Source organism: Furipterus horrens, unplaced genomic scaffold (assembly GCF_987537825.1).
Source record: "Furipterus horrens unplaced genomic scaffold, mFurHor1.1.pri manual_scaffold_19, whole genome shotgun sequence".
Lineage (NCBI taxonomy): Eukaryota > Metazoa > Chordata > Mammalia > Chiroptera > Furipteridae > Furipterus > Furipterus horrens.
This window is the reverse complement of record NW_028327189.1, coordinates 633,459-648,568: the sequence shown is the minus strand read 5'-3', so window position 1 is coordinate 648,568 and position 15,110 is coordinate 633,459. Positions and strand designations below refer to the sequence as shown.

At 44.0% G+C, this 15,110-nt stretch overlaps 1 protein-coding gene across 1 annotated transcript; it reads left to right on the top strand.

Moving 5' to 3' along the window:
- The first annotated feature begins 786 nt into the window (after positions 1–786).
- LOC149990265 (histone-lysine N-methyltransferase PRDM9-like) lies at positions 787–14,477 on the top strand. The gene is given in 9 exon segments (XM_090265501.1): positions 787–834; positions 1,235–1,331; positions 2,801–2,962; positions 3,554–3,655; positions 4,873–5,144; positions 12,134–12,201; positions 13,326–13,519; positions 14,213–14,302; positions 14,305–14,477. Coding segments are annotated over 9 exon segments (1,206 nt in total).
- Positions 14,478–15,110: the final 633 nt, after the last annotated feature.

Here is a 15,110-nt window from a genome sequence, read left to right as displayed (position 1 = left end):
CAATGATGCATTTTCATCAAATGATAGGAAGGCCACGTCCACCCTAAAGACCTGCCGGCCTCGGTGTTCCCAGGTCCTGCGGGGCCCTCCACAACAGCTGAACAACCAGTCATGGAAACCGCCACGCTGTGGACCTTGCAGAAGGCTGCATGACAGACACTCACCCAGAACCAGAGCAGCCACTCCTGTGGAGGGGGCTGGTCTTCCGCCAGGTGGTCTGAAGCCTCCGACTGAAGGGCAGGCTCCGCCCCCTGTCCCAAGCTTCGATCTCCTTCTGTTCGCTCATTGGCTGGCAGGGCACTGAGATCAGAGCACTGATTGGCAGCTTGAGTCCACCTGGCTATACCGGAAATGAACCTCGAGCTCGGTGCCGTCACACCTCCCAACAGCGAAAAACATAGGAGACGCTAGAGGACGCTCCACCAAGGTGGGCGGCACGGCAGGGGATCCAGGAGACTAACAGGAAAACTGTGAGAAACCCTTAGCCTTGCCAAACCCTTGTGAAACGCTTAGCCTGCGACTTTCGAAGTTCAGCCTAAGATCCTAGGTGCTCTCATCCTGAGAGGCTCCAAATTCCTTCCGCCTCCAAGGGCCCCCCCAGCCGCTAACCCTAAGGACGCCAAATCTCCTCGCCCAGCGACATATTAAATTCCCCAACACTTAGACCCTCAAACACCCTGGAAACCTCAATTTTCCTCAGCCCAGGGCACTCTCCCTATAGCTCGCCCAGAAAGGCTAAATTTCCCCAAATTCAGAGGTCCTAAATGCCGTCGTCCTGGAAACACAATGACGGGCAACCGGATGCCCATCAATGAGAGACCCCTAGGCTCCTCGGTATTAGAGGTCCCAGATCCTCTCTCCCCTAGCACTGTAAAAATGCCCTTTGTTTCTTTGAAAGGTCCCAGATCTTGTCCCGAGGGAACCTGAGTCCCAGAGACAGAGATTTCTGTCTCCTAGAGACTATGCCTGCCTCACACGCGTATTTCCCCAGAATCCCATTTCCTGACACCGCCACAGGCCAACTCAAACGTCGGGGCCACTTCTGGTGGCCCTCAGAAGCCTGTGCTTCTGCTGTAGTAGGAAGGGAGTCTGGGGGCGAAGGGCAGGAACATTTTGTCAAACTTCACCCCACCCATCCTCTCATCTCCCTGGATCCCCAAGCCCTCCCTCTCTGGACACCCTGACAAACGGGGGCAAAGTGGTTCAGCACTCTCAGCGCCTTGTCCTTCCACAGGCACCTCGAGGTTGGGAGACCATGAACCCCACCCATTTGCCACAGGAGTGCCCTGAGGGAAAAGCGGGGAGTAAGCGGCGGAAGCCAAGGGTGAGTGGTAGCGTCTGCGAAAAGCTTGGGCACTGCGCTGGTGCCCCGCGGTCACCTGGCCCCTGTGTTAGTCCTCCCTGAGGAGGTACAGAGTGAACCTAATGCAAGGAGATCCCCGTGTCAATGGGATAAGGCCCAGAGTGGTCTCAGGGACCAGGGACTCTACGGAGATGGACAGGGCTGGTGATGCAGCTGTCCCAGAGCTCCGCAGTCACCTGGCCCCTGGGTTGACCCTCCCTGTGCAAGTGCAGAGAACCTGGTGCAAGAGCGACCCGGCACCAAAGGGCCTTGTCAAGGCCTGGGAGAAGGCCCATAGTGCTCTCAGGGACCAAGGACACTACCAAGAGGGACAGGCCTGGGGAAATAGCTAGCTGCCTGGTAACTCGGCCAACACATGGTCTCTGGGCTTGCTATCTCTGCTCATGTGCAGGATGCCTGGGGTGAGATGGGGTCACAGGGAGAATAACAGGACCAGGTATCACAAGACTGGTGCCATGCCAGCAGGGAGAAGACACAGTGCAATCTCAAGGACAAGGGGAACTACCATGAGGGACAGTGCTGGTGAGGAAGCTGCCCCACAGCTTTGCAAATGCCAGCTCCATAGGGTGACACTCTTTGCATGGGCAGAGTGCTGTAGGAGAAGGACTGTCTCCCGCCCCTAAGAGCAGTGTCAGGGAAGTGGGAGAAGTCCCAGAGTGTACATAGAGCTAGGAATGGGATGAACAGGTCTGTGGAATCACTTGTTCTAGCCCTGCATTGTGATCTCTTTAAGAGGATGGTGCATACCTGATTCTTCTCAGAAGTTTCAGGGCCCCTGAGAGCACCCCCTAAACAGTTGCCAAATGGACGATTTCACAGTTACAAATTAAACTAGAATGGGTCAATAGATACTGAAAAATAATCACAGAAAAATTATTGGGAGATATCAAATATGGAAAGAGCTGAGGGAAAAATTGATAGCAGATGCATAATCTCACATTCAGACTGTGTTACATAGCTCACAAAACACTTTGCTGATTATTGTTATATTTTGTGTTCACCAGAGCATTAAGGATTAGCAGGCTATAGATCAGGAAACTGAAGAGAACCAGCTAGTGTTACAACCTTATTTAAAAAGGATTGATGGGATCCGGCTAAAATAATTACAAATATTCTTCCCAAGACATAACAACTTGCACATTTTGGCATCATTTTACTTATTGTCTAGATATTTTTCTGTCAACTACCTCTTTTTACTCTTCTCGATAGCCCTCACTCTTACCATTATAGAGAAACCTGAAAGAAAAGTCTTAAGGTATGGGTTCTAGTCTTGAAGTTGATATCCACATAGGAACCTTTTCTCTCTAGTATTCATACTCTTCAGGGATTCCCAGGGGTTGCTGAAGCATTAAGTAAAGTCATGCATATGGAAATATATTATAACCCCTAAAGAAACAAAAGAACTGCATGTGATATTTTACTATGTGAGTCTTACAGTGAAGGCAATGTCCAGGGCATTCTTAAGTGATCAATCCAATTTGAAGGAATTGTCCAGCACACCAAATTCACTGACTGAAAGTGGCTCAGTGCAGACCAAGAAACCAGTGTCCCCTCCTGGAGAAGCAAACACCTCTGAAGTGCACTCAAGGCGAAAAATGGGTAAGAGAAAATAATTTGGACACTACAGGTCACCTAAGTCCCCTAGAACAGCTGACAAATATGGCCTAGGTGTGTGTGGCACACTCTGGATAGGCCTGGGTTAATACTGGATGAAGCTGGAACTGAAGGTAGCACCAGAGCTTTGAGTAAACCTTATAAATTCTCTGAGCTCCTGAATGCTAATGTGGAAAGTGAAAATAAGTATACATAGCTTATATACTGTTTGAAAGCTTCAAATTTAATTTAGAACAACTGACCCATGCAGTTTTCACATGTGATATCAGCACCCATACTTTCTTGGTGCTGTATGCACATGTCTTTGCTTACTGCCTAACACATAATTTTCCCTCAGTAAGTGTTTTATGAATGAGTAAAGATCGGATAGTTAAACCAGATAATGGTAGGATCTAGAAATTAAAATTGAATCAGCCACTTGTACTCAGTGTGGACTCTTAATCTCTCTGAATTAATGGTTAACAGAGGAAAATACCATAGACTGTAGAAGGACAGAGGGCATTGTGTGTTTTCTGACAAAAATGAGACTAACACTACTAGATGTTACTAACCTCACTCACATACTCTTCAACTTAGAACTCAGGAGAAAGAAGAGTGATGTGAAGGTATATAGCCTACGAGAAAGAAAGGTCCAGGTGTACCAAGAGGTCAGCGAGCCCAAGGATGATGACTACCTGTGTAAGTGATCCTCACAAAAGCATGTTATGTCTTTTTTTATGTATTGTATATTTCTCCACTACCACCTGTCCCCCTTGAAATACCCTCTCCCTTGAAATATCCTCTGCCTACTATCACCGCATGGTTGTCCATGAGTCCCCAAACCACCCCGCAATAGCCGTCATCCAGCTCTCTATCCATGAATCTGTCTCCATTTTGCCTGTTAGTTCAGTTTGTTCATTAGATTCCATGTATGAGTAAAGTCATGGTATTTGTCTTTCTATGACTGGCTTGTTTCACTTAGTGTAATGTTTTCCATGTCCACCGATGCCATCTCAAGGGTAAATTTTTCTTCTCCTTTACGGCCGTGTGGTATTCTATTGTGTAAATGTCCCATGGTTGTTTTATCCACTCATCTACTGATTGATCCTTGGGCTGCTTCCATATCTTGGCAATTGTATATAACACTGCAATGAACATAGGTTTCCTCTGTTCTTTCAAATTAGTGTTTTGGGTTGTTTTTTTTTTTTTTTTTTTGATATATTCCCAGAAGTGGGATAGCCAGATCAAAAGACAGTTCTATTTTTTAAGTTTTATGCAGTAGGAGCACCAGTCTGCATTTCCACCAGCACTACACAAGGGTGCCCCTTTATCTCCACTCTCGCCAGCACTTGTTTTTTCATTTATTGATGATAGCCATTTTGAAAGGTGTGAGGTAATAAGTCATTGTGCTTTCCACTTGCATATCTCTTTTAATATGTCCATTGGTCATTGGGATGTCCTCCTTGGAGAAGTGTGCATTCACATCTTTTGCCCATGTTTTAATTGGATTGTTTGGTTTTCCTTTGGTGAATTTATAAGCTTTTAATGAATTTTGGATATCAACCCATTATCAGCTGCACTGGCCAATGTACTCTGCGATTTCACGGGTTGTCTTTTTATTTTGTGGATTGCTTCCTTTGCTATGCAAAAGCTTTTTAGTTTGCTGTAGTCCCATCAGTTTATCCTTTCTTTTGTTTCTTTTGCCCGAGAAGATGTACCAGATAAAATGCATGGTACATCTTGGTGCAAAAATTTCACCTAGTCACTTGGTCCCTAAAGCATTCCTTCCTCCAGTGACCTAAAAGTAAGGAAGGGGGCACAATGATGTGAATACCAGGGCTCTTCCTGTAGTTTAGTTCCTCATGTCCATGAAGATGTACTACACATTTCCTAACCCCTGCTCCTCTCACCTCCAGATTGTGAGAAGTGTCGGTACTTCCACATTGACTGCTGTGCTGTGCATGGGCCCCCTAAGTTTGTAAAAGACCGTGCAGTTGACAAGGGGCATCCCAACCGCTCAGCCCTCACCCTTCCCTCTGGTTTGAGAATCGGACCATCAAGCATCCCTAAGGCTGGCCTTGGAGTGTGGAATGAGTCTTCCGATCTGCCAGCGGGTCTCTGTTTTGGCCCTTTCGAGGGCCAGATCACAACAGATAAAGCAGCAGCCAACAACGGATATTCCTGGGAGGTGAGAAGTGTTTACCTCTGACCCTGTCCTCTAGCTTCCCACAAATCTTCAGTGGCTTGAAGGGACCTCACCTTTTACAGATAGACATGAGTGGGGATAAATGATACGGTTATCTCTGTGTACTGAGTGGGCTTTGCTTGAACAAGGGTTAGAGAATAAGTGGGAGCAAAGCGGTACAGACACAAGGCAGTGGCTCCTCCCTTGGGTGCCCCTGCTCTGATTGGACAGATAGGCATGGATGTGTATAAGATGAGTAAGAAAAATATCATATGGTTGCAAGTGGAAGTTGAATCCCCATGTGAACTGAAAGAGCCTTTTTTTTTTTTTTTTTTTTTGGTTATTCAATTACAGTTGTCCCATTTTCCCCCCATTGCTCCCCCCTCCCAGCCCATCCATTCTCCCACAATTATATCCCTCCCCGTCGTCCATGTCCACGAGTCATTCATATACGTTCCTTGACTTGACCCTTCCCCTTACTTATCCCCCTTTTCTTCTTCCCCCCTCCCCCCTACTGACTACTATTCTAGTCTTTGCCTATTTAGTTCGTTTGTTTGTGTTGCTCTTTAGTTTCCTGTATTGGGTGATATCATATGGTATTTTGCTTTCTTTGCCTGGCTTATTTCACCAAGCAGAATTCTCTCTACTTCCATCCATGTTGTCGCAAATGGCAGGAGTTCCTTCTTTCTTTCTGCTACATAGTATTCCATTGTGTAGATGTACCACAGTTTTTTGATCCACTCATCCACAGACGGGCACCTAGGCTGTTTCCAGCACTTAGCTATTGTAAACAGGGCTGCTATGAACATAGGGGTGCATAAGTTCTTTTGAATTAGGGTTTTAGGGTTTTTTGGGTATAATCCTAGCAGTGGAATCACCGGTTCAAATGGCAGTTCCATTTTTAGTTTTTTGAGGTAATTCCATACTGTTTCCCACAGTGGCTGCACCAGTCTGCATTCCCACCAACAGTGCAGTAGGGTTCCCGTTTCTCCACATCCTGGCCAGCACTTGTTGTTTGTTGATTTGTCGATGATGGCCATTCTGACAGATGTAAGGTGGTATCTCATTGTGGTTTTTACTTGCATCTCTCTGATGGCCAATGATGTTGAGCATTTATTCATGTGCCTATGGACCTTCTGCATGTCCTCTTCGGAGAAGTGTTTGTTCAGGTCCTTTGCCCATTTTTTAATTGGGTTGTTTGTTTTCTTGATGTTGAGTCGTATAAGGTCTTTATAAATTTTGGAGATCATTCCCCAGTCTGTGATATCATTGGCAAATATGTTTTCCCATATCGTTGGTTTCCTTTTCATCTTGCTGATGTTTTCTTTTGCTGAGCAGAAACTTTTTAGTTTGATGTAGTCCCATTTGTTTATTTTTTCCTTTATTTCTCTTCCCTTGGGAGATGTATCCGTGAAGATATTGTTACGTGTGATATCTGAAATTTTCCTGCCTATGTTTTCCTCTAGGACTTTTATGGTGTTATGGCTTACATTTAAGTCTTTAATCCATCTTGAGTTTATTCTCGTGTGCGGTGTAAGTTGGTGGTCTAGTTTCATTTTTTTTTTTTTTTTGCACGTCCCTGTCCAGTTCTCCGAGCACCATTTGTTAAAGAGGCTCTTCTCATTCCATTTTATGTTCCTTCCTCCTTTATCAAAGATTAGTTGACCATAGAGGTCTGGGTTCATTTCTGCGCCTTCAATTCTGTTCCAGTGATCTATATGTCTGTTCTTACGCCAGTACCAGACTGTTTTGATCACAGTGCCTTTGTAGTATTGTTTGATGTCTGGTATCGTGATTCCTCCTGCTGCGTTCTGCTTCAAGATTGCTTTTGCTATTCGGCGTCTTTTTTGGTTCCATATGAATTTTTGGAGGATTTGTTCTAGGTCAGTGAAATATGTCATTGGTATTTTAATAGGGATTGCATTGAATCTGTAAATTGCTTTGGGTAGTATGGCCATTTTGATGATGTTGATTCTTCCCATCCAAGAACATGGTATTTGCCTCCATTTATTTGTATCTTCCTTAATTTCTTTCTTCAATGTTGCATAATCTTCAGTGTACAGGTCTTTTATCTCTTTGGTTAAGTTTATTCCTAGGTACTTTATTTTTGTTGTTGCTATAGTAAATGGTATTTTCTTTTTTGCTTCTGTCTCTGAGATTTTATTGTTGGTGTACAGAAATGCCTTAGATTTCTGTATATTTATTTTGTACCCTGCAATTTTGGCAAATTCACTTATTATATCAAGTAGTCTTTTAGTGGAGTTTATAGGGTTTTCTAGGTATACTATCATGTCGTCTACAAATAGTGATAGTTTTACTTCTTCTTTCCCAATCTGGATGCCTTTTATTTCTTCATCTTGTCTGATTGCTGTGGCTAGGACTTCCAATACTATGTTGAATAGAACTGGAGAGAGTGGACAAAAACTTTCAGTTTTTTTCCATTGACTATGATGTTGGCCACAGGCTTCTCATATATAGCCTTAATTATGTGAAGGTATGCTCCCTCTATTCCCATTTTGCTGAGTGTTTTGAACATAAATGGGTGTTGTACTTTATCAAATGCTTTTTCTGCATCTATAGATATGATCATGTGATTTTTGTCTTTCATTTTGTTTAGGTGATGTATTATATTTATTGATTTGCGAATAGTAAACCATCCTTGCATCCCTGGGATGAATCCCACTTGATCATGGTGTATGATCTTTTTGATGTATTGTTGGATCCTGTTTCCCAAAATTTTATTGAGGATTCTAGCATCTATGTTCACCAGTGATATTGGCCTGTAGTTTTCTTTCTTTGTTGTGTCTTGACCTCGTTTTGGGATTAGGGTAATACCGGCTTCATAGAAAGAGTTTGGGATTTTTCCCTCTCCTTGGATTTTTTGGAATAGTTTGCGGAGGGTAGAAGTTAGTTCTTCCCTAAATGTTTTGTAAAATTCGCCTGTGAAGTCATCCGGTCCAGGGCTTTTGTGTGCAGGGAGATTTTTGATTGCTGTTTCAATTTTCTTCTTTGTTATTGTTATGTTGAGACTTTGTACTTCTTCTTGATTCAGTTTTGGAAGGTTATATGTTTCTAGAAATCTGTCCATTTCTACTAGGTTGTCAAATTTCTTGCGATATTGTTGTTTGTAGTAATTTCTTATAATTGTTTGTATTTCTGAGGTATCAGTCGTGATTTCTCCTCTTTCATTTCTGATTTTGCTTATTTGGGTCTTCTCTCTTTTTTTCTTAATGAGCCTGGCTAGAGGGTTGTCAATTTTGTTTACTTTTTCAAAGAACCAGCTCCTAGTTTTGTTGATTTTTTGGATTGTTCGTTCAGTTTCTATGTCGTTTAATTCTGCTTTGATCTTGATTTCCTTTCTTCTTTTTGCCCTAGGCTTTGTTTGTTGTTGCTGTTGTAGTTCTTGTAGCTTTAGGGTTAGGTTTTTTATTTCAGATTCTTCTTGTCTTTTCAGATATGCCTGTATCGCTATGAACTTCCCTCTTAGGACTGCTTTTGCTGTGTCCCACAGGTTTTGGGCTGTTGTATGTTCATTGTCATTAGTTTCTAGAAATTTCTCGATTTCCTCTTTGATGTCATTGTTAACCCATTTGCTATTTAAGAGCGTGTTATTCATTCTCCATGAGTTTGGGTGTGTTTGATTTTTTTCCCTGAGGTTGATTTTTAGTTTCAAGGCATTGTGGTCTGAAAAGATGCTTGATAGGATTTCAATTTTCTTGAATTTGTTGAGGCTTGTTTTGTGTTCTATTATGTGGTCTATCTTTGAAAATGTCCCATGTGCCTTTGAAAAGAATGTATATTTTGCTTCTTTGGGGTGAAAAGTTCTATATATATCAGTTAAGTCCATGTGGTTTAGTGTGTTGGTCAATGCCCGTGTATCTTTGGTGTTTCTTTGCTTTGGTGATCTGTGTATTGTTGATAATGGAGTGTTGAAGTCCCCTACTATGAGTGTGTTGTTGTTAATATCCTTCTTGTGGTCTTCTAGTATTTGCTTTATGTATTTGGGTGCTCCTATGTTGGGTGCATATATGTTTATCAGTGTTATATCTTCTTGATGAATCGTTCCTTTAAGTATTATGAAATGCCCTTCTCTGTCTCTTTTTATTGCCCTTGCTTTGAAATCCGTTTTGTCTGATATGAGGACTGCTACCCCAGCTTTTTTTTCAGATCCATTTGCTTGGAATATTTTTTTATATCCCTTTACTTTCAGTCTATGTAAATCTTTTGCTTTGAGGTGTGTTTCTTGTAGACAGCAAATATGTGGGTCCTGTTTTCTTATCCATTCCATTACCCCGTGTCTTTTAATTGGAGCACTTAATCCATTTACATTTAAGGTTATTATTGACATATATTTATTCATTTCCCTTTGTATCTCTGTTCCTCTACTCTTTTTTTGATTTTTCTCTTAGAATATTCCCTTTAGCATCTCTTGCAATGCTGGTTTGGTGGAGATGTATTCTTTTAGTCTTTCTTTGTCTGAGAAACTCCTTATTTCACCTTCTATTTTGAATGAGAGGCTTGCTGGGTAGAGTATTCTTGGTTGTAGGCCTTTGTTTTTCATTGCTTGAAATATTTTTGACCATTCCCTTCTGGCTTGTAATATTTCTGTTGAGAAATCGGTCGATAGCCTTATTGGAGCTCCCTTGTAAGTTATTTGCTGTTTTTCTCTTGCTGCTTTTAGGATTCCCTCTTTGTCTTGAATGTTGCCATTTTAACTATGATGTGCCTTGGAGTGGGTTTTGGGGGTTCCTCTTGATTGGAACTCTCAGTGCTTCTTGGACTTGCATAAGTTTTTCTCTCATCAGGTTCGGAAAATTTTCTGTCACTATTTCTCCTATCAGTTTTTGAATTCCATGCTCCTTTTCTTCTCCCTCTCTGATTCCTATGATCCTGATATTATTATTTTTAATGCTATCCTGTAATTCCCTTACATCTTGTTCATATTTTTTCAATCCTTTTTAATTTTGCTGTATCGTTTGAGAATTATTACCTACATTATCCTCTAACTCACTAATCTGATCCTCTGCTTCGTTTAGTCTGCTTTTGACTGATTCTACTGTGTTTTTCAGTTCAGAGATTGCATTCTTCATTTCTTCCTGGTTCTTGTTGGTAGTTTCTATGTCTTTTTTTATGCTGGTGTAGTTCTCTGCAAGTTCCCTGTAATTTTCTTGGAGCCGTTGGTAACTTCCTTGGAGGTTGTCATAGTTGTTTTTGAGGTTTTCGAGCATATTGAGTTTCTTCACCATCATAGTTTTGAATTCCATGTCTGACATTTGGGCTATGTCTATTCCATCTACCTCTCTTTCTGGGGATTCCTCTTTTCTTTTCATTGAGAGGTTGTTTCTGCGTCTTACCATGTTGGATTCTTCTTGTTTGTTTTTGTTATTTGAATTTGTCTGCTTTGCCTTCCCACCTTTGTGGTATGAGATTTTTTATGGTAGATCTGGAGGTTTGAGTGGTGCAATCTCTTTGATCTCCTGAGCCTGATGTTCTTGGGGTACCTTTTATATCGTTTGTTTATGCTGTCTGGTTATATTTCAGATTTTTTTGTTAGGATCTTCCTTCTGGCTTGTTAATTGAGAGTCACTCTATCCACTTTATCTCGATTTCTTTTGTGGAGATGTCCGTTTTAGCCTTGGTGTGTCGCCTTCTTTTTCTGCGTTCACAGCTGGTCTAGTGTGGCGGTTCAGAGGTTCTTGTTTCTTGCCGCAAGGTTGCGCGCCTGAGGTTGCCAGCACGGCACGGTCCCTTGTTGCTCGCCGGAGCCAGTTGAGGTGTCCTTGCACACGAGACCCTGCACGGGTGTGGTGGCCGAGAGCTTGCCCTGCGATTGGCGCCTATTGTTGCTGGGCCGAGGTGGTTCCGCGTTCGCGCTGAGGTGTCCCTGCACGCCTCCCTGCACACGCGTCTGGGGCCTGAGAAGTTGCCCCGCAATTGGCACCTATTGTCCCTGGGCTGAGGTGTTTTCGCGCTCGCGTGCCCGTGCCCTTAGTCCTGCTGAGCTGAGCTCCAGGAGTTGGTCTCTCGCCTCTTAGGGCGGGGCCGCGGACGCTTGTGCTCAGTGGAAGTGAGCGTCTGTGAGTCGCTGCGGCCCGCTGTTCTGGCGCCGCAGCTGACTGCTTTCCTTCACCCATCTGGACTGGCAAGAACAGAGCCTGAGCTAGTGGTCTGCTTTCTGGCCTGGGGCCCGGCGCCCAAGGGAGCTGTCTAGGGGGATCTGTCCATGGTCCTCTGCGTGTTCAGTGGGCCCTCCCTGTGTCCCTTGGGGCACTGATCTTATGTCCGTTGGGGAGTGTCTGAGGGACGCCTGGACTCACGGCCCTGCGCACCTGGGCCAGTGAGTGAGAGCACTTTTTTATGCGCGCCCCTGCGACCCAAGGGTAGGGTTGGGGAGTGGATGAGCGCGCCACTGCACCTGCCCTCCTCAAGAATGGCCTACCACCCCCAAACTTTCCTCCCCTCTCCACTGTCCACTAGAGAAAAATATAAAGGAGAATTATGTTCTCACTTGCCCGGCAGCACGCTGTCTCCTGTCCTTCAGCGCCAATGCCATTTGGTCGAGTCCCGTCTCTACCAGCGGGCAGAGATCCGCTCTCCTCCCAACTCCTCTCCTGGGTAGCCTGTGGTCGCCAAAAAGCCTTTGTGTACTTCCAGCCGCAGCTCGGGCAGCCGCCCCAGTCAGGAATCCCGTTTCGTCCCCTTTTCCTCCGCTATCCTCACTAAACAGGTTGTTCCCAGATGGATTTTCTCTAATCCGGCAGTGCCTTGGCTCGACTCCTGCCAGTGTCCAGCTGCTCAATGAGATGTTCTGTCTGCAATTAGCCCAAACTGCAGATGGGTCTCGGGAGCCTGAAACCTCAGCCTCTCCTCACTCCTCCGCCATCTTCCCCTCTCTGAAAGAGCTTTGATGTCAGTAGGTAAAATACTTCTTCTACTACTTTCCCACCAAAAAATAAAAATAAAAGGTCTTGAACTTCTTTTCCAAAATGCAGATCTCCAAAGGGAGTAAATGCTATGAGTATGTGGATGGAAAGGACAAAGCCTGTTCGAATTGGATGAGGTAAAGTCAATAGGTTTCTGGGTGCCTGTGAGACTTATCTCCCACAAGTTCAAGTATCTTTTCCTATCATCCTGCCTCACTCAACAGCCTCCCTCAATCTTCTGTTCCTCTTTGTTCTCTGCACAGTGCTCTTTCATAACAGGAGACAGTTACAGAAAAGGAGATTTAAAAATAGCATACATCCTCAACATTTGAATCCCTAAGCTAGTCAAAATTGGGGGCCTTGGAAAAACCTGGAGGATACTAGATTCACCAGGGACTGGATTACACTTTACATAATGAACATTATTTAAGCACTTACTATGTTCCAGTTTAGATGAATGAGTTCATTCCTTGAACACATTACACAGCCCATATCCTTATGGGAGACTTACTGCAGACAGGCATCAAAAAGTTGCTTTTACAAATATATGACTATAGTTTTCCTAGTTTTAGAAAAGTGCACAGTGCCAGGATCACCTAAGCTGGTGTGGGCAGCAAAGGGTCCCAGAGTCAGTCCTAACTAGAACTGCATTCTGAGGCCTGCAGAGGAATGGTCACAGGCCCCTTCCCTGAGGGTCTCTCTTTTCTCAGGGGAAATACAAGGTGAACCAACTATTATTGCTCTGTGTTATTTTGATGAGACAGAGACCTCCATGTTTCTATGGGAACCTTGGGGGGGACAAGTGAATTTTACCCTAAGAAAAGTGTGGGGAGATTAGAGAAAGCTGCTAAAGATAACATAGACTCGGGCTGAATATTGAATGAGAGGAGCTAATCTAGAAGCAGAGTCTAGATCAAGCACTAGGTTCTGTGGTGTGAAATAGAACTCAACTTAGTATTTAGAAAAGCTAGAGGGGACTGGGTTTTATGGCCAGTTGGGGTGGAACTTAAGTCTGGACTAGGCTTTGGAAAATAGTATTAGGTAGGATGAGCACCATAAGCAGGACCTGGAGATAGACATTCACATGACATACTGACAGAGGATCAGGCACTGAACAGAAGGCTCCCTGGGAGCATTGGTGGGGGTGGGTGTGATCAGGGCCTGGGGGTCTTGGGCATCAGTGAGGAGCTGGACATGGATGTGACAGGTAGCAGTCACTAGTCACTGTGGTTTTCTTTCCCTTCAATTGCCTGAACACCAGGTATGTGAACTGTGCCCAGCGATATGAAGAACAGAATCTGGTGGCCTTTCAATATCACAGGCAGATTTTCTACCGAACCTGCCAGGTCATCAAGCCAGGCTTTGAGCTTCTGCTCTGGTATGGCAATGAGTATTGCCGGCAACTGGGCATCATGCGTGGTGGCAAGCAGAAGAGAGAGCGCCCAACCACAAGAGGTGGGCACCATAGTCCTTCAAAATGAAGAGAGAGAGAGAGAGAGAGAGAGAGAGAGAGAGAGTGCTCTCCTTCAAAATTTTCCTGCTCCAACCCTTAAGTACAGTAAAATAAATATTGAAGTCACTAAAGTTTTAAATCGTATGCTTCAGAAATCAAGGAGTCATTTTACATACTTTTAAAACTTAGGAACAATATTTATATGTTTAATTTTGCTCTTAATTTTAAAATATCTTCTATTGCGTTTGAAATGAGCTAACTCTGAGTGAAATCAAGTGTGGATACTTGGACCGAGGCTTGAGGGAGGACATTTTATTTTATCTTAAAATTTTGGACACTGGAGAGGAGCAATTCTTACTCAGGGCCTGTGGTTTCTCTCTTGAACGTGACTTAGAAGATATATACATATGGGAGAGGTCACTGCCATTCAATCCATACAGGTTGTCAAATGGCCTCTGATGCTACCCGACAGTCCCTAGTCTGGTCAAAGTGTAGTCAAGACCCTTGGTGTGGGCTTTCTGGATATCTGAAAAAGATGTAGTGCATAGAAATGAAAAGAAAATAGCCTGCGAAAGAAGAACACTTGCATTGTCACCATAATAAGAATGTTTTGTGGGGCAGGTTTTATCATGAGACAAAGTCTACAGCTCAGACAGTCTTGTCAACATCTGCCTGACCAAAACCTGCTTCATCAAAACCAAAACCAGAGGTCTGCACATGTTCCTCCTGGTCTCTGGCCTTCTCCAGTCAGAAATTGTTCAGCCAACATGTCAAATGCTGCCACCCCCTCAGATTCTCCTGGAAACATTTGCAAGGCAACAGCTTCAATCAGACAGATGCTGCTCAGAGGATCCGAATCAGCAGAAGCAAAATTCCTGTATGTATAGCTGGAATGACAAGGCTGAGGTCAGGATGTCAAAGAAAGGTCCCATTGTTTGCTTAAAAGGATCGGGCAGATGAGGATTTCAGTGGCCTTGTTGAAACCTCCCAGCATACAAATGAGGAGCTCTAGTGAGGATGAGAGAATGATGGAGGAACAGCTGAGTGCAGTCAGAAGTGACCCAGATGACTCAGAGCAATTATTTGTGGGAGTAGGAATGTCCAGAATTATAACAATCAAGTATGAAGGGGATGGTCAGGATTTGATGGTGGGTCATATCTTATCAGATATTAGGGAACACACTCAGGGCAGAAGCCTTATGTTGGCAGAAAGTCTGGATGGGGATTTACACAGAAATCACATCTCATCAGACACAAGAGGACACTCTGAAGGAGAAGCCCTAGGTTTTCACAGAGTGTTGACAAAATCACATGCCATCAGACACCAGAGGATGCACACTGTGGAAGTCACATGTCATCAGACACTAGAGCACACAAGGGAGAGGCCCTATGTTTGCAGGGATCATGGGCAAGGCTTTACAGGGAAGTCGTATCTCATCAGCACCAGAGAACACACTCAGGGAAGCAGCCCTATGTTTGCAGAAAGTGTGAGCAAGGCTTTATGTAAAAGTCACATCACACCAGACAGCACAGGACACACTCAGGAAAGAAGACCTAAGTTTCTAGGGAGGGTGAGTCATTAGCATTCAATCA